This window comes from Hibiscus syriacus, unplaced genomic scaffold (genome assembly GCF_006381635.1).
Source record: "Hibiscus syriacus cultivar Baekdansim isolate YM2019G1 unplaced genomic scaffold, ASM638163v2 tig00011761_pilon, whole genome shotgun sequence".
Taxonomy (NCBI): domain Eukaryota; kingdom Viridiplantae; phylum Streptophyta; class Magnoliopsida; order Malvales; family Malvaceae; genus Hibiscus; species Hibiscus syriacus.
In genome coordinates, this window is record NW_024062256.1 from 776735 (window position 1) to 800551 (window position 23817).

General features: G+C 33.9%; 2 protein-coding genes and 1 pseudogene across 2 annotated transcripts; 2 read left to right on the top strand and 1 right to left on the bottom strand.

Annotated features, from left to right (window-relative positions):
- Window positions 1-1654: 1654 nt before the first annotated feature.
- Window positions 1655-5215, top strand: LOC120204907 (annotated as a pseudogene).
- A 1059-nt stretch (window positions 5216-6274) lies between these two features.
- LOC120204959 (polyadenylate-binding protein 8-like) lies at window positions 6275-10360 on the bottom strand. The gene is made up of 9 exons (XM_039204938.1): window positions 9735-10360; window positions 9018-9136; window positions 8244-8900; window positions 8077-8154; window positions 7917-8006; window positions 7686-7820; window positions 7370-7543; window positions 7093-7281; window positions 6275-6826 (listed from the first exon to the last, which is right to left on the bottom strand). The coding sequence occupies exons 1-9, from the start codon at window positions 9973-9975 to the stop codon at window positions 6575-6577; spliced, it is 1935 nt and encodes a 644-aa protein (XP_039060869.1). The 5' UTR covers window positions 9976-10360; the 3' UTR covers window positions 6275-6574.
- Window positions 10361-22095: 11735 nt separating this feature from the next.
- Window positions 22096-23527, top strand: LOC120204928 (cyclin-D3-1-like). Its single transcript, XM_039204917.1, has 3 exons — window positions 22096-22938; window positions 23029-23159; window positions 23243-23527. The coding sequence occupies exons 1-3, from the start codon at window positions 22242-22244 to the stop codon at window positions 23474-23476; spliced, it is 1062 nt and encodes a 353-aa protein (XP_039060848.1). The 5' UTR covers window positions 22096-22241; the 3' UTR covers window positions 23477-23527.
- Window positions 23528-23817: the final 290 nt, after the last annotated feature.

The window sequence follows — 23817 nt, forward strand, 5'->3', positions numbered from 1 at the left end:
CAACAGTGCATAAATAAATACATACATTTATGATTTTTAAAACCAGTACAGATCACAATCATTAAAACGTCATAGGAGTTTTTAAATTTAAAACCTTCGCATCGTCCTCCAACCGAACGCCATCTGCAGATCCCCAGAACTGCACAACCTAAGGGAGTACCTTGGGGCCTGTTAGCCTACCCAAAATAATTCTCGGGGCCACAAAGGCTTACCCAAGAAAATCTCAGGGCCGCACAGCCTACCCAAGGCTAGACTTAGGTCCATAAGGAATTACCAATCGGTGCTGAACCTATCAGAGGAATTACCAACAGCGACTGAATCTACCAGAGTCTTCATACCAGAACCCAAAGTACCCCGAAGAAAACATTTTTCAGACGGTAACCAGTAGTAACAGTAATTCAGAGTTCATACAGATCATCAGTTCAGTAAAACAATATCCATAAATCATAAATCGGGCAATCATGCTTTGCATTTCAGTAAATTCAGAATCAGGTAAATCATACAGTAGTCAAATCAGATCAAACATTGTATGTCAAATCAGAGAAAACAATCATATACACATGATATTTCAAACAGATATTTAAAACATTTATACTGCACATAAGGAACACACCTCGATAATAGGGTCAGTCCAGAAGATCTATCGAGCACCAGCTTCAATAGGCTCTTCGACTGAACGAGAACCTAAGCCATATCAGAACAGGGTTATATTCGAAATATATTCTAAACAGAATAACTAATAGGGTTTCAGAACTATACGAGTATTCACGACTTCTCGTGGATGAGCAGATCGGGAGGAACCAGGATGAGCAGTGAAACAGTCAGGAGATCCTCGAGTACCTTAAACATATCATAACAATAATTAGTCCTTAACCATTCAATTCAATTAACTAAATTAAAATACTTAGATAAATATGATTTTTTCAGGTTTACGGGTCAATTCAGAGGCTTTTGGGTTTGATTTTGGCAAAACATACTTCGGAATCGGACTCATAACATCGAAAAACATAAAATATGACTTTTTAGAAAATTTGACTTTTTGGGTCAAAGTCAACTCAGGTCAAAGTCAACGTGTTGGGTCAAACAGTTTGGTCGTGTTAAACAATTCGGGTCGAACTGGCTAGACCGGTTTCTAGAAGAAACCCGAATGAAGAAAAGACCCACGCGCACGCGGCGGCGCGTGGGAGCGCGTGGACCGATGAAATAGGGTCTGGTTGGCGGTCGATTACTCCCTCAGCTACAACAATCTAAACCAACACCAAATATAACATGTTTTCAAGCTAAAACACTGAAAATATTATCCAAATTAAACGATCTGACTTTAACCACGGCGGACGGACGAAACATCAATGTCAATGCAACCCACCTACTGGGTTTTGATCGGGAGGCGACGAAGAGTCTGAAATCGGGGGTGGTGAAGCAAGACGGTCGTTGAAATGGTCGAAATCGATAAAATTAAAACGACGATCGGGGTTTTGGGCGTCGACTTGATTCGTCCGAACTGTGATCGATTTCGGAGCGAGGTTGGTCGAGGTCGCTTCGCAGAGGCCATGCGCACCTAATGGAGGTGGCGGTGACGTGCACCGCCGGCCGGAGCAAGGACGAGGAGGAGGGGCGTCAACTAGTTTAAATGAGGGGAAACTGAGTTTAAAACATGGGAGAGAGAGATTTGCCAAACATGGGTAATCACCCAACATTTAAAAATAAAACAACCTTATATTATTTTCAATAAAAATATAACAACATGGCATGGTGGTTAAGCCATTTTCTGCCACTACATGGATCAATGGTTCAAAACTCCATGACCTCCCCCCATTATATTATTCTTATTGTTATAAGATATATTTATTTTTTATTGCTATAAGATATATTTATTTTTTATTGCTATAAGATATATTTATTTTTTATATTTTTTTGTGGCATTTTATGGGGCAGAGTGTGACACATTTACCTTGTTAATGAGTATTGTACTTGACTTCTTTTTATTGTTCCTTTAAATGTTTCCACTTCCAAAATACAGACAATAGACTGCAGTTTGTGGTTTATCATTCTCTTGGCCGCCTTATTCTCCTTTATGTATCTTGGCTTTTCTCTTCTGCAAGTGGTCCAGTGTTGTCAGGCATTCATGCCAGTGACAGACACTACCCTTTCCTTAGCAAACATCACATTGAAGAATGCATTAACTGCAGTTAAAAATTTGACACCTGAAGGCCAAGGCAATAGCATGCTTAGTCAAGTTGCAGAAATTTTGAATGCGAACTCTAGTACAGTAGGTGAAATTTCAAGCAACACAAGCCCACCATTTTCAGCAGATGTCTTGAAAGGAGCAAGTTTTGAAGCATCAAGGCTGTCTGATGTTACAACTCTTGCTGTTGGATATATGTTTATATTCTCCTTAGTCTTCTTCTACCTGGGTGTTGTTACATTGATTAGGTACACTAGGGGTGAGCCTTTGACGATGGGGAGGTTGTATGGAATTGCATCGATAGTTGAGACAATTCCATCCCTCTTCAGGCAGTTCCTGGCGGCAATGAGGCATTTGATGACAATGATTAAAGTTGCTTTCCTCCTTGTAATTGAGCTTGGGGTTTTTCCTTTGATGTGTGGATGGTGGCTAGATGTATGCACTATAAGGATGTTTGGGAAATCAATGTCTCAAAGGGTTCAGTTCTTCTCGGTCTCACCTATAGCTAGTTCATTGGTTCATTGGGTTGTTGGAATTGTGTACATGCTACAAATAAGCATCTTTGTCAGCCTTCTTCGAGGGGTAATCCTGGTTCCTATCCTATACAATATAAGTGTTTGCTTTAAGATGTTATGTATTGTAGCATGAGTCTGATAATATCACTTTTGTTATGGACAGGTTTTACGCAATGGTGTTCTATACTTCCTTCGGGACCCAGCTGATCCAAACTACAATCCTTACCGTGATTTAATTGATGATCCTGTAAACAAGCATGCTCGGAGAGTCTTGTTATCAGTTGCAGTTTATGGAAGTTTGATTGTGATGCTGGTATTCTTGCCAGTCCAGCTTGCTATGAAGATAGCACCATCTATTTTCCCACTTGATAGTAAGAATGGAACATAACTTTCCTCATCGACTCACTTTTGTATGCTTCTTGTTAGTTTACATTTAAATGATTTCTTTGTTGCAGGGTATCTGACCCATTTACTGAGATCCCAGCTGATATGCTTCTCTTTCAAATATGCATTCCATTTTCCATTGAGCAATTTAAATTGCAGACAACAATCAAGTCTCTTTTCCACTATTGGTTTACTGCCGTTGGCCGGACATTAGGCTTAACAGAGTTTTTACTTCCCAGACCTGGGGAGAATGGTGGCCAGGAAAATGCCAATGTGGAGCCCGGTCAGCAGGATAGACCACAAGTTGTGCAACTAGGTGGACAGGAACAGGCCATGGTTGCATTTGCTGCTGATGATGATCCAAATAGAGGTCTCCTCGCATCAGGGAATTCTAATGTCGTGGAGGAGTTTCATGGGGATGAACGAACTGATTCAGAGTAAGTTATGTGGTGCTTTTTATAGACAATATTACATAATGGGTCTGATTTACATCAAGATCTGAAAGTAATCAGCTTTGCTTATGGTTTATTTTCATGCAGTTTTGCTCAGTAATTTGACTTTTTGGATATCATTTGGTCACTGAATTTGCACTTACAAGGCAGTTATTCTAGGGTTAATACTTTATAGGTTGAGCGTGGGAGTTTTAGCTATATATTTGGTTTAGGCACATTAGAAAAATCTGAATTTTTGTAAACTATTTCCCGAACTGTGATCATATTTTGGGATGAATATTCAAGTTATTCTTTATATCTGATTCCTCCAAATGAATTTTGCTTTGTTTAATTGCAGAACATTGGCTACGTTCTGTGCCTGTTAAAGTGCAAATCTTAGCATTGGTATCAACTCAGTTATTTTCTTCATTGAATAGAGAGTTATCACAAAAGTTTTGGTGTTTTTGGTAAGCACTTAAATTTGTTAGTTATTGTAGACTTGACATATTTTCTGTTTTGTTCTTTTTCATCTTCTCTTACTACATTTAGCCAAACAAGGTTTGCTTTGCTTGTAGCTGGCTCCATTTCATTCTGTCTAATTTCATTGATGTATCCTTTAGCAGGTACAGCTTTGTTCATCGCATTGTTCTCTTGCTGGTGGTTGCCTGGATGACATTGCTAATCTTTAACTCTTCCTTGACAATAGTACCGATATCACTTGGACGAGCTCTTTTCAACTCCATTCCTCTTCTCCCAATAACTCGTGGCATTAAGTGCAACGGTAATGTGGTTTGATTTGATCCTCCCACCCCAATGTGTGTTTGTAGTTTCAGTGCTAGGTGGGTTTTGTTTTGGAATCATAGACCTCTATTCTTTCGTCATTGGAAGCTATGTCATTTGGACTGCCATAGCTGAGGCAAGATACTCCATTGAGCACATTAGAACAAAGAGGGCAGCGGTTATATTTGGTCAAATTTCCAAGTGGAGCTCGATAGTCATCAAGAGTTCCATGCTCTTATCAATATGGGTATGTCATGTGGCATTCCGGTGTAATTAGTTTTCTACTTGTTTCAGGGCCCCAAATATACAACTCAGGAATCTTTATCGGTGTTGTGATGTACAGATTTTTTTCATTCCTGTTCTTATTGGCCTCCTTTTCGTGCTTACAATGGACACATATTCTCCCACGAGATCTAAATATTTTTTTATATGCATAGGTTATGCTGGATCATATGATGCCATTGGTAGACGAAAGCTGGCGAGTGAAATTCGAAAGGGTGAGAGAAGATTGTTTTTCTAGACTGCAGGACCTTTGGGTGTTGCGGGAGACCGTAGCCCATTATAATGAAGCTGCTGACAGCCTTGTGTGTACCTTACGTACTAGCCCGAGGCGTGTTTCCAGTGCTCGGCTACAGTTCAGCCGTCTACCGCTTTGCATGGCTAGGATGCCTTTGCTTCAGCTGCCTGTGCTTTTGTGCGAAGAGATTCCATGTCTGGTTCACCAACTCCACAATTCTGTAAGGGATGACCGATATCTTATCGGTCGTCGACTTCATAATTTTGGGGAGAACTCAGAAGAGAATCAAAGGAGGCAGGGGATTCCTCGGAAACACAGATTTATAATCCACGGGGAACTGCAATAATCCGGCGTGACCGAGAAAGATGTGGGTTTGAGACTTAAGGCGTGCCAATTGAAATGAGGAGGATAATATTTGTTGGAATGTGCTTCGAAAGCTTGTATGCATTATTGACAAGATGGTGTCCAACGACATTGTAGGTAGTATTTTAAATGTGGCCAATGCAATGCTGGATTGACCCCTAATTCTTTGTGCATAGAATACATCAACTTTGCGATTATGGATTTGTATTAAAAACTCAGACTAGGTTAGAAGGTAACGAATCGTCATTTCACATAAAATGTGGTGCTTTTGCCCCCCCCCCCCCCAATACTCGATATATTTCATTTGTTGAGATGTATGTTATCAGAACTAGTATCGCTTGAACAACTTTTGGACTTGACGACGCTGATGATCCAATTCAATAAACCACTAAAATCGGCAGTTTTACCAGAACAATACCCTTCTTAACCTCTTTTTGACTAAAATGTAAGAGACAATTTTATTTTTATCGAAAATAATTTTATTAAAATGAGACCTTTTTAGTAAAAGCATATGCTTATGGGAGAGCGTCTTCCGAAAGACACGTCTTAGTTTTAGATTACGCGCCTTCCTCTACGTGATAGACCATTTGAATGGATTTTCTCATGTTAATCTCATACAAGATCAAAATGAAAATAATAATAATAATAATAATAACCTTAAAACTATATAAATTTTATTCAAAAAGAGACCATGCGTACAATATATGTCAAAGATGTATAATTACACGATTAAACGACGATAAAGATGCGTGCATATAGACCTGGTCTTTAATCACAATAATATATGTGAATAAAAAGTTACATTGAAACACTTCATATATATATAGTTTAAGACTATCAAGATAAAAATTCCACGTTGTTTATATATAAAATTACGAACTTCAGAAGCTTTTCATTTAAAATTACGAGTTTACATACATAAATTCAGGAAAATAGTAAACATCGCAATGGATCGTACATAAATCATATTTTAGGGTCTAATTTCAGTTCCTCGTACAAAACTGATCCATGACCCACATGGCTACATGCAATCACCAGCAAAAATGGCATACAGTATATAAAATCAAGCTCACTACACTAGGAATCAGCTGAAGACCACTTTCGAAAGCAATGCAAACCCAAGTAAATATCAATCTAAATACTGTTCAATGTATCTCCAAGATTATTCACCCAAAAAAAAAAATCAATCCAATCCCAAAGACAGCAGTATGATGCATGAAATTCATACACGGTCACATAGCCACAAATTACAAAGCATAGAGCTGTGGTATGCAAGTTCCAAAACACTGAGGAAGTATCGAATCAAAACCAACCAACTACGAACGAAGCGACTAGTTTCAAACTCAACGGAGGCCTCACAACAATGGTGTTTAAGGAGAACTCCAGCAGGTTGTCAAAATCAGGAGACAAGGTTGTCACTTAAAGACAATGAAGCCAATTGATCAGCAGCATTGCCAGCACCAGTCTGCTGCTGCTGAGCAACGGTCCCAAGAACCTCCATTGCTTCAGCAACCTTGGCTTTAAGAGCTACTGGTGACTCGAGCAAGTGCAGAACCTCAGTCTGATCCATCTCCAGAAGCATCCCTGTTACTTTAGCTGCTGCATCTGACTCCAGCTGTTCAACAAGTGGATAGAGATTTTCTCCCAGCATCTACACATTTTCACCCAATGTAAAAATTTCAGTTAACCGGAATAGTTGAAGTGCAGAATATATATATAGTTTTAGAAGGAAATTACATGTTCTAAATATGGGATACATGTATTAGGGTATGCCCTTCAACATAATTTTTGTAATTAATGCTTTGAGAATTGAATAAAAGAAACTATTAATTAGGCTACAAGCAAAATCCAAAACTTGAACAGCACAAGTATATAGAACAGAGAACTAGCAAATAAAAATAGCAAAGCGGTGCATACCATTCTCTGCTGATCTGGAGATGCATTTGCGAGGGCTGTGGCCAAGGCTCCTACAGGAATTGGCTGAGAAAGGGGCACATCACGCATTGGCATGCCACCCATATCATTTGGAACAGAAACCATGCCTCCAGCAACATCAGGTAGACCATGCCCTTGTGGATTGCGATAGACCCGTCCTCGGGGTAACATCTGACATTTAAATGATCAGATGAAGTATTTACAAGATATGAACAGATGTATCGAAGATATTATAAAATCTAAGAAGTGTTTAAACAACCTGCTGCTGCATCAATGGAACTGGTTGCTGACTTTGCTGAACAGCCCCGTACCTTCTGCCACCAGGATGCTGACCCTGCCGGCCTTGCTGAATCATTGGTACAAAGTAATTTGGCATGGGAGCCCCACCAGGCCTCATACCAGGGAAAAGCTGCTGTTGATATCCAAATCCAGGCTGACAAAAGAAAAACCAATAAGCGAGACCATAAATTTCTAAGGAAGATATACAAATGATATTACATCAATTAATTCAGGAGGCTAAGTATACATCATAACACTAAAAATACCAAGCAAGAAAATGCAAAATAAATAACTACCTGAGCATACATAGTCGGAGGCCTTTGACCATAGAATATTTGCTGCCCAAGACCCGGACCACCAGGTGGGTACATTACCATACGTGGAGCAGCTGAAGGCGTTGTTGCAATCGATCGCATTTGAGAAAACTGAGCCTGCAAAAGGTGCAGCACGTGCTTTAGTAAAATAAAGAATCAAAACCATAATTTTGCCCCATTACAGTCCACCTCAAAGCAAATATCAAGCCATACCTGTAACCTAGCTCTCCTATCTTCCTTTTTTTGAGCTAGCGCAACATAGAGAGGTTTGCTGACAACCATTTTGCCATTCATCTCCACCAGCTGTAATAACAGGGGAAGAGAAACTATTAGCTTAAGATAAGATAAAGTAGGGACAGCATTACCAACTTACCGCTTTGGATGCTTCTTCTGGAGTTGAAAATGCAACAAACCCTGATCCTTTACTAACTCCATTAGGATCTCTCATAACCTGTTACATTTGAAATAAACGGCTTCAGCCAACTAAATACAAGAATTGAGCAAATTGATCGAACATTACTTTCCTTAAAACATGCTAACCTTGCATGATGTTATGGTACCATATTGAGAGAAAAGCTCTTTAAGTTTTACATCGCTTATGCTTTCATCCAAATTCTTAATATACAAGTTTGCTCCTTGAAATTTATCTGCTGCCTCCTTCACCGACTGCTCAAACCAAAGTTTCAGATCAACCTCCCTTTCAGATTTCTTTTGAGCTTTCCCAACATACCATTCCTTATCATCAAATTTCTTTCCATTTAGAGACACCACAGCTCTAGCAGCAGCATCTGCATTCTCAAAGTTGACAAACCCAAAGCCCTTGGATTTTCCATCTGATTCTCTCATCACCGCGGCACTAGTGATTGGACCAAATTCACCAAAAATGGTTTTCAAATCTTCGTCACTCGTGGATTCTGAGAGATTCTTTACATAGACATTGTTAAATTTCACGTTGCTAATAGAACTGTCTCTTTCCTGTTTGCGAACAAAGGGGCTCACATAGACTTGCGTATCATTCAATAGCATACCATTCAACTTCTCTATTGCCTTTTGGGCAGATTCCTCATTGTTAAATTGAACAAAGCCATAACCTTTTGACTGGCCAGAGGCATCTGTGGCTACCTTGCAAGAGAGAATGTTCCCAAATGATGAAAACGTATCATGCAAAGCTTTGTGGTCAATTCCCTTATCTAAATTCTGCCAGATTCAACAAGCATGACATACAAACATAAAATAAACATATGAGATTTATGAAGCACGGACTTAAAAAATAAATCGGCATATAGAACCACATGAATTTCAAAATTTTATTACCTTGATAAAAATATTCCCAGCACCACTTTTACGAATACTAGGATCACGATTAGAATACATGATCCTGATAGGCTTCCCGTTCAGAAGAGTGAAGTTCAGAAGGTCCAATGCCCTTGCAGCTGTATATAAACAAAAGAATATATCATGCAATATAGAAAGCTGATGAATATTAAGTATATAGTTCACTTGGCTGATGAATATGGCACACTTGGTATAAAACAAGGCTACTCAAACAAAATTCCAGACTGCTTGCCTTGGTACATAAGAATTCAAGCCAAATGAAGACTAAACCGTGTTTGCTAATTGCCATTTGTTTTTTCATAGAAGTAAGATTTTTCAAGTAAAGAAGTAAATCATCATTGAAATTGCATAAGAAGAACAACCTTTAGAGAACACACTCGAAACCTACATCTTCATTTCCTGCCTTGATCAGCTTGACCATATAAATGTGAACTTGAAACATCTTATTGAAAAATGAGTATTAAATCTATACAAAGTTCCTAATATTAAGGGCATCTTAACACCATAACTATTCTGCTTGTATAAACACCATCCCTTTATTCGAACTAAATGAAAAGGGAATTGATTATATTTACAACACCATCCAGATACTGATCAAAATAAGAATCAATTATTAAACAAGGTAAATAAAGGGAGTAAATACCATAGAATCTAAGTTAAACAAAACAAGCAATATATAACCAAACTACAACTGACCATCTTCAGGATTTCCAAAGTTGACATAACCATAATCGAGAGACCTCCGGGTTGACAAATCCTTGCAAACCCGAACTGTAAGCACTGGACCCATCTGGGCAAAGTACTCATAAAGATGAGTTTCCGTCACACTTGGATCCAGATCCCCAACATAAAGCGATGTAGGAATGAACAGGTTGCTGCCTCCTCCAGATCCATTGTTGACATTCCCATTCTGCCCCTGAACTTGAACTTGCGCCATCTCCCTAGAAAACACAGCTAAACACACCGGGAAAAAAAGCTTTTTTTTAAGATGTTCTTTTTTTTTCTTTTTGGGATTTTTCTTCCCTCTCCTCCTGTTATTAATCAATAAAACCTAGAGAGACAACAAATGAAACAAACTAAAATCCCAAGTGCTTCAATAAGCCTTGCTAAAGAGCCAAACTTTACTTTTTCTTTTGTACAGATTTCTCTTTTTTTGGGGTTTTTTTTTAAATGGAGAGGAGCAGAGGAGAGGGAAGAGAAGGAAGAAGAAATGGGTATTTACCGCCGACTGAGTGGAGGCGGTGGCGCGTGAAAAAATAAGTTGATAAAAGAAAAAGATAGGTTCTTGAAGTAGTAGCAGCTACCACAATAAACACCGAGAAAGAAAGGGTACATATAAATTGGAAGGCGTGACGTGTTCTGTTTTTGGAATGAAACCCTAAGATGGAAGATTTCTCCGCCGTTGGATTAGCTTTCGGATAGTTTCGTTTAAGGCGGTTAAAAAAATTACTAACGGTAGATTACTGGGGGCGGATCACGTGCAGTAAACGTACGGACAGCCTTGGCTCCTTTCGATTTTACCCTGCAATGCATACTCTACATGGGGATAGTTCCGGTGCGGCATAAAAAAAACGGTTGAAATAAAATGTTATCGGTTTTGTTGTTGTGTTAAATAATAAAATCGATAAAAATTATCGAAAATATTATTAGGCGTTAATAATTTTGTTATTATTGGGTGTTTTTTATCAGATTTTCAAAAAAAATACCGAAAATATTATTAGGCTTAAAAAATGACCGAATTAACATAATATTTTAGGTAATTATCGAAAAAATTTAAATAATTTTTATCGATTTTATTATTTAAACGATAACAAAACCGATAACATTTTATTTTAACCGTTTTTAAATCTGTCGTACTGTGTAACTTGCCTACTCTACATGTTTCACACTAAACACAGTAATTCTTCGGCGAAATTAGGCAAATAATGTGGGTGGAATAATTAATTAGTGAAATAGAATATCTTTAAATATATTTTAAAATTTATGGTATGTATTATAGTACTTTGAAATTTATTACACAAATACACAGTAAATTCTAATAAAATATATTCTTTTATTAAAACTTATCATGGAAATATGATAAATTTTAATATATATATATATATATATATATTATTAAAATATATTATGTCTTCGTGACGAATTCTAAAACATTATAATAAATATTATAGATCCTAAAAATAAAAATTTTACCATTATTTCTTCTCTATATTCCCCTTTTGTATTTTAATAAATTGAAATCTGGAAACAGACAAAATAGTCTCTTTTGTTTTTTTTTTTCTATTGTTTTAAAAATTTAAAATTTTAATCACTTAGTTATTGAGTCATTAACTCTAGTTAATTTATTGACATGTCACGTTAATAAAAATACTTAAATTTTAATTTGATCACTGGATTATAGATAAAATATTAGTTTAGTCTTAAATTTTAGATAGAATATTAATCTAATTTATAAACTTTAGATAAAACATAAATTTAATCTTTAAATTCAATCAAAATTTTCGTCGTAAACCATCACACATCATTATTATCGGTCACCACCGATTATCATCGTCGGCCATCTCTAAACATCATCATGGAGACCCTAAAACCTTGACCTTCTTTCTCGTCCTCCCTTTGTTTTGTTTTGAAGTCAAATTTCGATTTGGCATATATAGAACAAGAATTTTCACGTGCAGTGGTCCAAGGGGGGAAGCCAGCTCAAAGTGGTTTAATCATGGAGGGCAAACCTCGTGAAGAAGATGGGGTTCCTCAAAAGTGGTCAATTTTACACTTCAAACTAGGATTAGTGTTGGGGATATGGATTCAAAACTATTAATACCTTATTAAATTTTAACTCAAATAAAAAAATATTACCTTAAAATCAAAGCAATATAATTAAAAACAGCAGAAGGATTAATCGCACTTTGTTTGGTTTTGTTAATATTTTTATAAAAAAAAAATCAGTTTGATTAACTGTTAAAGAAAAAAATCGATTAATTTAATTCATAAAAATTCAGTTTGATTGATATCTGAATTAACCATTGTAGCTTGAGGCTCTTATAGGGCTGATTAGAAAGCCCGAACTTGCAACTTGGCCCATTAACAATAAGGGGCTCGATGATTGTACGTGACCCTTTAGATCCTACGAATCTAGTGTCTTTGATTTTGCATATGATTCGGGATCTTCTTGCCAAATCCTATGTTGTGATGATGTTTATATGTGTACAAGGACAGTCTCCCGATGTTTTGAATACAATTCTCTTGCCCCTTTTCAATGTCTCTGTTTGTGCCCTCCAATCATTTTCTGAATAAGGATTTAATGTCTCTATAAAATAAGGATAATTACTCTTTAATGCCTCTATGTTGTGATGATGTTTATATATTTATCTGTTGGAAATAAGGATTTAATATGCATATTAAATTCGTAATATTTGTATTAAATTTGTAGTCCTTTTAAATATTGAAAATTAAAAGATGTTATTTAATTTAAATATTAGTAGGATAATTACTCTTTGAATGTATCGATTTAAAAATGTATTTATTATCTTTTTCAACTTTGAATGTTAAAGATAATTATATACTTTTGAATATTTTAAATTAAAATAATATTTGTTTAAGTTTGAATAATAAAAGGATTGTATATATATTTAATATTTTAAATTTAAAATAGGGAGCAAACTCTCTTGAAAACTAAGGATTGTATGTGAAAACTAAAGATATTATTATCTGTTTAAATTTAATATTAAAAGATTTTGGTTGGAGTAAAACTCTCTTGAAAATCCCCTATAAATAGGGAGCAAACTCGTTAGGTTTTCACATCTTAGAATTCAAGAAATTTTCTTCTCTTCAAAAATATTTTTCGTCCTTAGAAAGTACTCTTGCTCTTTAGTTTTTTCGGTGATAGTCGAAGGTAATGTTAATTCGTATTGTTATGTTATTGTAGTTGATCATTAGTTGTTGTATCTTGAAAGACAAACGACCAAATGTCTCGAGCACCGAGGAGTGGCCGAAAACTATCTTAAAGAAACTGTGTAGGGACAGGTCTTAGCTGATTTTGATCACAATATCAAAAATAAAAAGAATATTTTATTTTCCTTTTTATTTTTCTTATTTTTTAAAGAATTTAATTTCTTCTTTCAAGTTTTGTCTCGGATTGTTGCTCCGGCTAACAAAATCCTATGTCAAGATTAAAACCAGAGAATAAGCCAACGACGATGGCTCAGAGTAGTTCAATGATCTTATGCAATTATCTGTTTAAAAGAACGTTGATGTATAAACACGTTAGTAATAGAATAATGGAAATAGCAATAGGAGAGAAAAGAAGAAGCTTAATCTTAAAACACTCCCAAGGAATCAAAAGGATGGCAACAGGAACTTTTCGAATCCCTTTTATTTCTGAACCAGCCATGGTTGAAGTCTAAGCTCGTCGTTATGCTTCACATTCTTAGTTTTAGTATTTGAAGGCAATGCATTCAACATTTGGACTCTGATTTACCAAATTATACTAAGGTAGGTTTCATTCTTGATGACGGTCGATATCTAATTATTGTTTTAACAATTTGCATATTTCGAAAGTATTAGATGTGAAGACAATCAAGCAACAAATTCTTGGTTCCTTTTGTATTATAGCTTAACGGTGGCATTGAGTTAAAACTTAATAATACACGTGTTAGAATTTTTTTTAAAGTGGCACAAAGAGAGGCATTGAGGAGTAGAAGAACTGTATTCCGATGTTTTTGCCCAAGTTTCTTCTACTTGACAACTATTCTTGAACGATTGCCGTTGTAATTTTCAGACAGAAACAGCTAGGAAACTAGATTGAAAATGATGACATATGTGTTGCATAACATGAAGCAGTTGTAAAGCAATGATTAAAAGCTTTGAAATCTAACAAATAAGCAGCGACGATGATGATTGGTTTTGGGAGGAAAAGAAATGGTTAAATTTGATTGAACCAAGTCACAATCAAGGCATCTGAGTTGGTTAACCCACTAAGCAGCTGTGGGACTTGACTGTAGGAGCCATTTTCAAAGGAGTTGTTGGACCTTGTCTTATTGCTCCGTCAGCCGAGTCATAATCAGAGATGTGAGCTCAGCCTACTGCTTAGTTCATTTGTTTTACAAGTCAGAGATGTCAAGCTCAGCCTAGTTCTTTTCTTTCTTCCTTTTTAGTTCCAACTGTTAAAGCTAAGAAAGTGAATATATCAAACAAGTTACTTTCAAAGTAAATGAAGTTAGCATATTCCGTCTTTGATGCTTCTTGCTCCTTTGACTTTGTGAAGCAATCAACTATCATATAATAAAAGACAAATGAAGTCGCATGTTTAAGGATTATACATTCAAACAGGTATAAAAGAGAGTTTGTTCTCTTAAAGAATTTTGAATTTAGTAATTCTGTATGTAGAGTATATTTATAGTTAAGAAAAAAATATGAGTAGATATTACATTGTAAATACGGTTAGGCACGAGATTTGAGTCTAATGAGTTCCGACCTAACTCCATTGAGTCAGTTTTTAATAAAAAATAGAATTCGAGTAGAGTCGGGTTGGGTTTTTTGAGATATGTTTGGGTCGGGTTAAGATTTAAGATGAAAAATATTTGACCCGACCCTACCCAAAAAATAATGTAATTTTACCTTATATATTCATGAAAAATTATAATAATAGCCCTTTATATATTATTTTTTCAATTAAGTTATTATTGTTATTGAATAAAAATAATAATTGTTATAAATATATCTTTGGATCAGGTTCGAATTTTAACTAAAAATGGGTCGGATTACAGTCCAGTAAAATCACAATAAAATCATATCAGGTTGGGTTTCAAATATAAGGGATATATTTTTTAAATCGAGTCAAACTGACTAAAAATTCAATCTATGCTCATCCCTACGTATAATAACTTTAAACTATTTAACAAATGCGTAAAATATTTCTAAAATCATTTTTTTTAAATTTAATAACGCTGTGTTTAACATGTCATTATTCATACAATACGTGTACATGTATTGAAATTTTGGTACACATATTTCAACTTGATTGTTTTGTTGTCAGCAATACGACAACTAAGTTTGAAATTTTGATTGCCGACCGTATCTTAGATTTTGGGTAAGAAAATTTCGATGTAATTAAAGAAACATCTAAAATGGGGGAGTTATACCGAGTGGTAATCTTAATATACGGTTAAATAAATATATTATCAGTTTTATTATTATTTTTTTAATAAAATCAATAAAAAAAATATTTAAAATATTATTATTTCAACTTAAAACATTAATATTTTTTAATATTTCCGGTAAAAAGTCCAATAATAACAAAATCAATTAAAAAATAACAAAATCAATAGCGTTTTATCGGATATGCTAACAAAACCAATAAAATGCTTAATAATAATAAAATCGATAAAAATAATATTATTTTTAATAATATTTTACTAATTTTATTAAAAAAATAAAAAATAATAACATCTTTCCTTATTCGTATTTAAAGCTGTCACGCGTCAATTTCCCATCTAAAACTAAAAGCTGGATCGCAATATTTGCTGCCTATTATACGATATTCACGACTCTCATCTCACATCTAAATATCAACGGCAGCCATTGCCATCATTGGTACCACGTTGCATGAAAAGAAGCAATTTAGACACGTGGAAATGGAACATAATTAATAATGCAGAACTTGATGTTTTTATTCTTTCTTTTCCTTAATCTATTATAGTTTAAAATTTATTTATTTTTCATATTTTCTAATATATTTTTTTACTAATGTTGCTGGTGACGACACTGTCTATGCTTACTGATAAATAAATAAATAATGTCATAATTCCAACGGTCGTTACACCTAATAAATCAACTGCTTTCGAGTTCTTTAGTCTATTTTTCAAGACCAGTATTCTGAATATTAGGTCTGTTATTAAACTTCGATAACATATTTGACTTTACAGTCATGCTACCATTAGCATAGGGAATATGGAGGAAAAGAAAGTGTCAACAGCTTGTTGGGAAAATCTGCATATACTTAAATTGATTAAAGATGATGTCTGAATAAAGTTGCAGATCACTAAATATAATATGATTGATGATGCAAATAGGAATCTTTGTACAATCAATTGGTTTTGTTGAGGGTTGTAGCTACTGCATAAGAGCCTATACTGAACTTTTGTAATTTCTACAGTACTTTATTATTTTTCAATAAAATTTTACGACGTTCGATGAGTACCGTTCAGCACCACTAATAATAACCACCGCTTAGTACCACTAACGATGAGCACCATTAAGTACCATTAATTTAATTTATAAAAGTTTAAAATTCTAAAAGACTCAAAGTATGATTATAAATTAATTAAAAATCTAAAGGTAAATTGTTTAAATAAGGAAAAAATATTTAAGGTTTTTTAATTGGGTAAACTATATCGATGATCACTTAACTATTTAGCCATTTTACTTATATCATCGATCTTTTAATTTTGTCAATCATATCACTAAACTTTTTAAATGCATCAAATCAAGCGACTAGCCGTTAATATTTAATGGATGAGGTGAAGTGACAGTTAAAAAGTTGGTATAATTACACGTTTGATCCTCAATATTTATACATTCTATCAATTTGGTCATAATTTTGTCAATTTAATAAATTTAATATCCAATTAGGTGTAGACACGTGTCATTATCATATTCAACAATATTTTTAATTTAATTTATTTTGTACCCAATCAGTTTGTGACACGTGTCATCACTTGATTAGGTACAAAATATAATGAAGATATGAAATGCAGCTATGGGGAATCGAACCTATGTAGTGTTAATTGTTTTCGACATTATATATAACCTATTATAATCAATGGCCAAGAAAAAAGGGAAAATAACATGCTTGAAAGGGGATTTAATCTTAGAAATTTAATAAAGAGTGAAAACACCTTAGCCATTAAAACCAAACTCTAAATTTAATTAAATTTTACAATATTATATATATAATCATTAAATTGGCTTTTTTCTCCTTAAAAAGTGATATTTAGATTTTTATATTTGTAAACTACAATTATTTTTTATATAATTTTTTATATATAATCATTAAATTAACTTTTTATAATTAATAATTTTACTTAAAAATATAATTAATAATTTTTAATTTTATTTAATGAATATATATATATATATATTATATATATATATATATTAAAAAATAAAATTATACTTTGATTATATGAAACTTAAATATAATTAAAACCCAAATTCAGGCTTTGGAGAAATTGTTTTTCAAAATTTCAAATTTGATTGTGTTTAAAGAAATTATATAAAAAATAATATAGTTTAAAAATCTAAATTTTATTTTATTTTAAAAATTAATTTATTGATTATATAATATTGTAAAATTCAATCAAATATAAAAATTGGTTTCATGGTTTAAGTGTTTGTACTTGCTCTTAAAATCTCAAGTTTGAATTCTTTCTCAAGCATGTTACTTTCATTTCTTCTTCTGCCATTAATTATAGAAGGTTATATATAAAAGGTTGTAAATCATTAACAAATGGAGTGCTTAGCCCAGTGATTCAAGCTCGTCTATGGATGCTTAAGACCTAGGTTTAAACTACCTTAGTTGCATTTCATCTCTTTACTATATTGTATACCTAATCAAGTGATGACACATGTCACAAATTGATTGGATACATAATAAATTAAATTAAATTAATAAAATATAATCCAATATGGTAGTGGCATATTTCTCCACCTAATTGGACATTAAATTTACAAAATGTGTATAAATATTAACGGCTAGTGGTTTGATTGAATGCATTTAAATAATTTAGTGGTCCGATTGATAAAATTGAAGGATCAATGATAAAAGTAAAAAGGCTAAATAATTAAGTGGTAGTTTACCTAATTAAAAAATCATAAATATTTTTTTACTTGTTTAAATAATTTACCTTTAGATTTTTAATTAATTTATAGTCATACATTCAGTTATTTAAAATTTTAAATTTTCATAAATTAAATTAATGGTGTTCAACGATTTTTAACAGTGCTAATCAAGGTGACAGACTCATCATATTTTTTATGGGTTAATAGAAACACAGGATTTCGTCTAAAAAAATTATATCAACACTTTAATGATAACATTTTTTTTAATAGTGAATGGTAGTAATTAGTAATTAATAGAGCTGTTAATTTAAATTTATTAATGATATTATAAAAACAATAGGAAGACCTAGACTTACCTTAAGGGTGCGTTTGGTTCACGGAATGTAAAATTACCAGTGGGAATGCAAGATTATCAGGGAATAGGATTACTGGGAATGTTGTATTTTGTGTTTGGTTGGCTTAGCAAGAATGTAAGATTACCGTGTTTGGTTAAAGGAATAAAAGATTATTGGAATATACATTTGACCATTATATATTTGTTTTTTTAACAAGTTGGAAAATATTTATATATTTTCTTTAAAAAAATTAAATTCATAAAATTTATATAATTTTTTTTCAAAATTGAAAATATAAAAAGGTTTAATGAAAAGGTAAAATTTTATTTTAACCCCTGAACTTCATATAAAATTTTAATTATAGATATTTTTTGTAAATCTAAAATAGTTTAAGGATAAATTTGTAATTTAACCTTCGTAGAATTTTTATTATTCAATGATATAAAAATGATATTTAAAAAAAATTTAAGGGCATTTTAGTCCAAAACGTCGGAAATCTAACAATACCTAAGGAAATGGAGGTAATGACATTCCCGGTAATATATTCTAAAAAATTCACTATTAATAATCTTATATTACCAGGAATGATATTCCCGGACTAACCAAACGGGCCAAACACCCCCTAAAAGAGGTGGCCGATAAAGGATGACAGTTCAGTAATTAACGTTCCAAATCATTTCAACGTAAAATAGGAGCTCGTTTTACACGCTTTCAAATACATATTCCTTTAAAATTAAAAATAATAATAACGTATTGTTAACTTTTTTTATATAACTATAAGTATCTGATCTATTGATCGATTAATTCAGATAATGTACTACAGAGTCAATGGGCGATCCTCCCAACTCAGTTACTTAATTTACAATCGTTAGGATTTGAATATCTGATTTTATTTAAAAGATTTAGTATTCTACCTCACTAAAATAACTGATCAACAAAAAATATTTTTAAATATAATATCCATTAGAGATTAACTTTTTGTCTAACATTTATTTATGCAACATAATAAGATTTTTTTTTACAGAACTTGTTTTTATCGAGTTAGCAAAAACATCATTTTCTTATGTGATTGTCCTACTGAATATTGCATTATGTAGAAAGCGTGAAACCCACTTATGTATAAAATTATTAATTTTATAATTTAAATATTAAATAAAATTAAAAATTAATTTGAAGTAAGTAATCTTATTGATTAATATATTTGTTATTATCCCTTAAGGTCTCGAGTTTGAATATTGCGTGTGCAGAAATATGAATGTTTATTGTCAAATGATTGAAAGTATTTAAACAATTATTACATTGTATTCGCATCAAATTTCTAAAAAATAAGAAAAAATATATAAAATTAATTTGTACGTTATATTCATGGATGAGCACGTGACTTGAATAGGAGGGATTCTGATCTAACTTGATCCTATTGGGTCAGGTTTTTTAAAAAGTCGGGGTTAAGTTTAGATTTAAGATGAAAAATACTCGTTTCGATCTGATCTAAAAAGTAATATTATTTTATTTTATATATTTAGAGATAATTGCAATATTATACATTTCTAGATTATTTTTTCAATCAAATCTATATTTTTATTGAATAAAATTAATATTTTTTATAAATATATTTATTTTGAATTATATTCAATTTTTATTTAAAAAAGACGAATCAAATTCGGATCAAATAAAATCACTCTAAATCAAAATCAAGTTAAATTTCAAGTGAAAGATATATACTTTTAATCATTTATATTTAGGGTAAATTACCCAATGATCACTCAAGTTTGGGATAATGTTTGTTTCACCACTGATGTTTAAAAAATTACAAAATAATCATTAACATTATCGTTTATTGTAAAATGGTCGCTAATCATATGCCGTTATATGCTGACATAGATAGTTTACCGCCACAGGTGGACCATTTTGACAAGCCCTTTTCCTTCATCAACCCAACCCTGAACCCATCTTCTTCTTCTTTCTTCTCTTCACTTTTCTTCTCCATAGCTTCCCAATCAAACAAATTTACAATTAACCCAAACATGTATTGACAGGGTCACTAGAGTGATATCAAAGTTTTATTAAAGAAGTTATCCTGGTCTGATAAACAATAAAAACACATGAAAATCAGACACCAATCTTTCTAGGCAAAACCTTGTGAAATGGTTCATCAACAACACGAAATCAGACACCTGTCTTTCTAAGCAAAACTATGTGAAATGGTTCAACAACAACATGAAAATCAGACATAAGAACCGGCTGAAATCAGCAAAAACAACGACCCATCTAGAAACAAGTACTCCTCAAACAAGACTTTTGAACCACGGTATAACAATTTATGGTGAGAAATATTACTGATTGTGTTTCCTCCAAATGTGGCAATGGTCGGTTTGGACGGTAGGTACGGTTTTGAAGTTTGGCCCACAACCAGAATCGCTGAAATTGCACTGGTATTCCAAACTCTCTAGCAACCTCCTCCTGCACATTGAAACATTTCACATCAAATTATTCTCAACCAAATTATCAAGCATAACGGAGAAGACAAGCTCAGATCTTTTAAGACCAGGTTGCATCTCGACCCACCTAAAGAACCTCAAAGCAATATCGGGTATTTCTCTCATCGAACTAATAATTTTGATAAACAAATGGGGACCGACAATGATGGAATGGAAGTGATTGGAAACCCAGTTGGTGTTGCAAAATGCCCAGGGCGTTTCATCAATGGTGTTGAAGATGAGTTGTTTGTAATGGGTTAACAACGGGTTTCGGATGAGGAGTCGGGTTCAAGGGGAGAGGTGGGGGCTGGGGAAGGGAAGCTGTGGAGAAGAGAGAAAGAGGAAGGGAAAAGGAAACGCACCTTGAAAGAGAGAGAGAGGGGCGATGGTGGCCAAAGATTTTGAAGCTCTTTTTATGCAAAGGGTCATCGAGGATACATAAGGTGATTGTTGTAACAACAACACTACCAATCCTTCTTTCAATCTGAGGAGATGTTAATGGCAATGGAAGTAAAGGAGACTGAAAGGGGAAATGGGTTTTGAGAAATTGCCATTGGCGGCGTAGCCTAGTTTCTCACCTCTCACTCTTAGTTGATAAACTACTTCAAATCATATTACTTTACATCCATTAGGCTCAGCTCATTTGCAGCAGTAAATAGATTAACAGTGGCATCTTACACTAAGATGTTGTTTGGGTTGATTGTAAATTTGTTTGATTGGGAAGCTATGGAGAAGAAAAGTGAAGAGAAAGAAAGAAGAAGGGTTGAGGAAGAAATGAGTTTGGGTTGAAAAATGAGGTTGGGTTGAGGAAGAAAAAGAGCCGGTTAAAATGGTCTACTTGCGATAACGTCAGTGATCCGTTTTATGATTTTTAAACAATAGTGATGAAAATGAACACTACGTCAAATATGAATGACCAGTGGCGTGGTTTACCCTTATATTTACCTATATTGTAGTATATTTCATAAATTTCTAAAAGAAAATACAAATAATGTGTTGATTAGGGAAAAAAGTACAAGAGTGAAACCCACTGTGATAAAAAGAAGAGTAAACTATATGTTTAGTATTTAAACTATTACTTTTATTTTATTTTAGTATTTAACTTTCAATATTTTTAAAATCATACTTAAAGTTTATTTTTTATTTCATTTTAGTACTCCACTGTTAAAAATTTAGGTACTAAAATGAAACAAAAAGATAATAATGGGATACTAAAATGAAACAAAAACTAAACGTTAGGTATAAGTTTGATAAAATTAAAAGTTTTGATACTAAAACGGAGAACAATTGATAAGTTAGGTACTAAACATGTAGTTTACCCAAAGAAAATAAACCCTTTTCCTTTTCGTTATTTCTTCTACGCCTTTTGCTCTTTCTCCAAGCTCTCCCTATCGACCTATACTATCAGCCTCTCTACAATCTCATCCACAGCTCACCTCAAGGAAAACCCACTAAAACAGAGATGGGTCTCTCCACCAGTTTCCATTTTTGGATGTTTTCCTTCCTATACTGAGTTACCCGAACTCGAAAAACCCTCTTCTTCAACTCTGAAGATGGCAATACAACGATACGAAGAACAACAGAATCACCCTTCGTTCCCGCTAGACACTCTCTACTGCGAAGAAGAGAAATGGGACGAGATCGAAATCGATGCAGTTGAAGATTTGGAACAAGGGACTTCTTCTATGGGCGTGAACCCTTCGTTTCTCCCACTTTTGGAGCAAGATTTGTTCTGGGAAGACGATAACCTTCTCGCACTCTTCTCTAAAGAAACAGAGCAGCATCAGCAGTCTTGTTTCGACGTGGGGATCGATGAGTATCAAGCAAGGGCTCGGTGTGAGGCCTTGGAGTGGATGATCAAAGTCAATGCTCGCTACGGTTTCACCACTCACACGGCCGTACTTTCCATCAACTATCTCGATAGGTTCTTAAGTAGCTTCGAGTTTCAAAGAGATAAGCCTTGGATGATCCAACTCGTGGCCGTCACTTGTCTCTCTCTAGCTGCAAAAGCTGAAGAAACACAAGTTCCTCTCCTCCTAGACCTGCAAGTGGAGGAAACAAAGTACGTTTTCGAGGCCAAAACTGTACAAAGAATGGAGCTTTTGGTACTCTCAACTCTAAAATGGAAGATGCACCCAATTACACCTCTTTCATTCCTCGATCTCATCGTAAGAAGACTGGGGTTGAAAACCCATCTCCATTGGGAGTTTCTCAGGAGATGTGAGCGTCTCCTCCTATCTGTAATCTCTGGTAACTTCACTTTCATTACCAAACAAGATAACCCTTTCGTGCTTTCTTTCTGTTTTCTCATTTTTTCCCTTACTTTTGGGTTTTTTTTAGATTCAAGATCTGTCCTTTATCTTCCCTCTGTAATTGCCACTGCAACAATGATGAACGTTATAGACCAAGTTGAGCTTTTCAATCCCATTGACTACCAAAACCAGCTTCTCAGTGTTCTTAAAATAAGCAAGGTTAGTTCAATTTGGTCTTTCTGCCATTATTTGTATATGATTACATATTTAAATGTTATTGATTTGGACTTAATGCTCCACAGGAAAAAGTAAACGAGTGTTACAAGCTCATCCAAGGCAATGCATGTAAGAGGAAGGTGGCTCCTAGCAGTGGAGTGGTTGATGGTGCATTTGGCAGTGATAGCTCGAACGACTCATCGGCTGGGCCGCCGTTAAAGAAGAGCAGAGCCCGAGAACAAGTAATGAATTTGCCATCACTCAACCGAGTCTTCGCAGACATCGTTGGCAGCCCTTCTTATTCTCCCTTGCTCCAATAACGATCTATGTTTATGCTTATGTCAAAGGAGTCAAATTTCAAGTTAAGAAAAGGAAAATGGGTGCACTAAAATTGAAGTATGTATGGAGTTTGGTTCTCTATATGTTTCCTTTTTCATCTCTTTCCAAAGCAAATACTGCTATATGGACATATATGTTGAATATTCATCATCATTATGTATATTAAATTTAGAAACAATTTTGTTTTATATGTGATGATTTTTTGCGTTTTTACCCATAAATCACCCTAAAAATTAAATATTATCGCACAGGTAGCGATTGCCCAAATATTACCGATTTAGTACTCTTTCTAACATGTTGATAAAAAAGCGTGTCTCAAGGA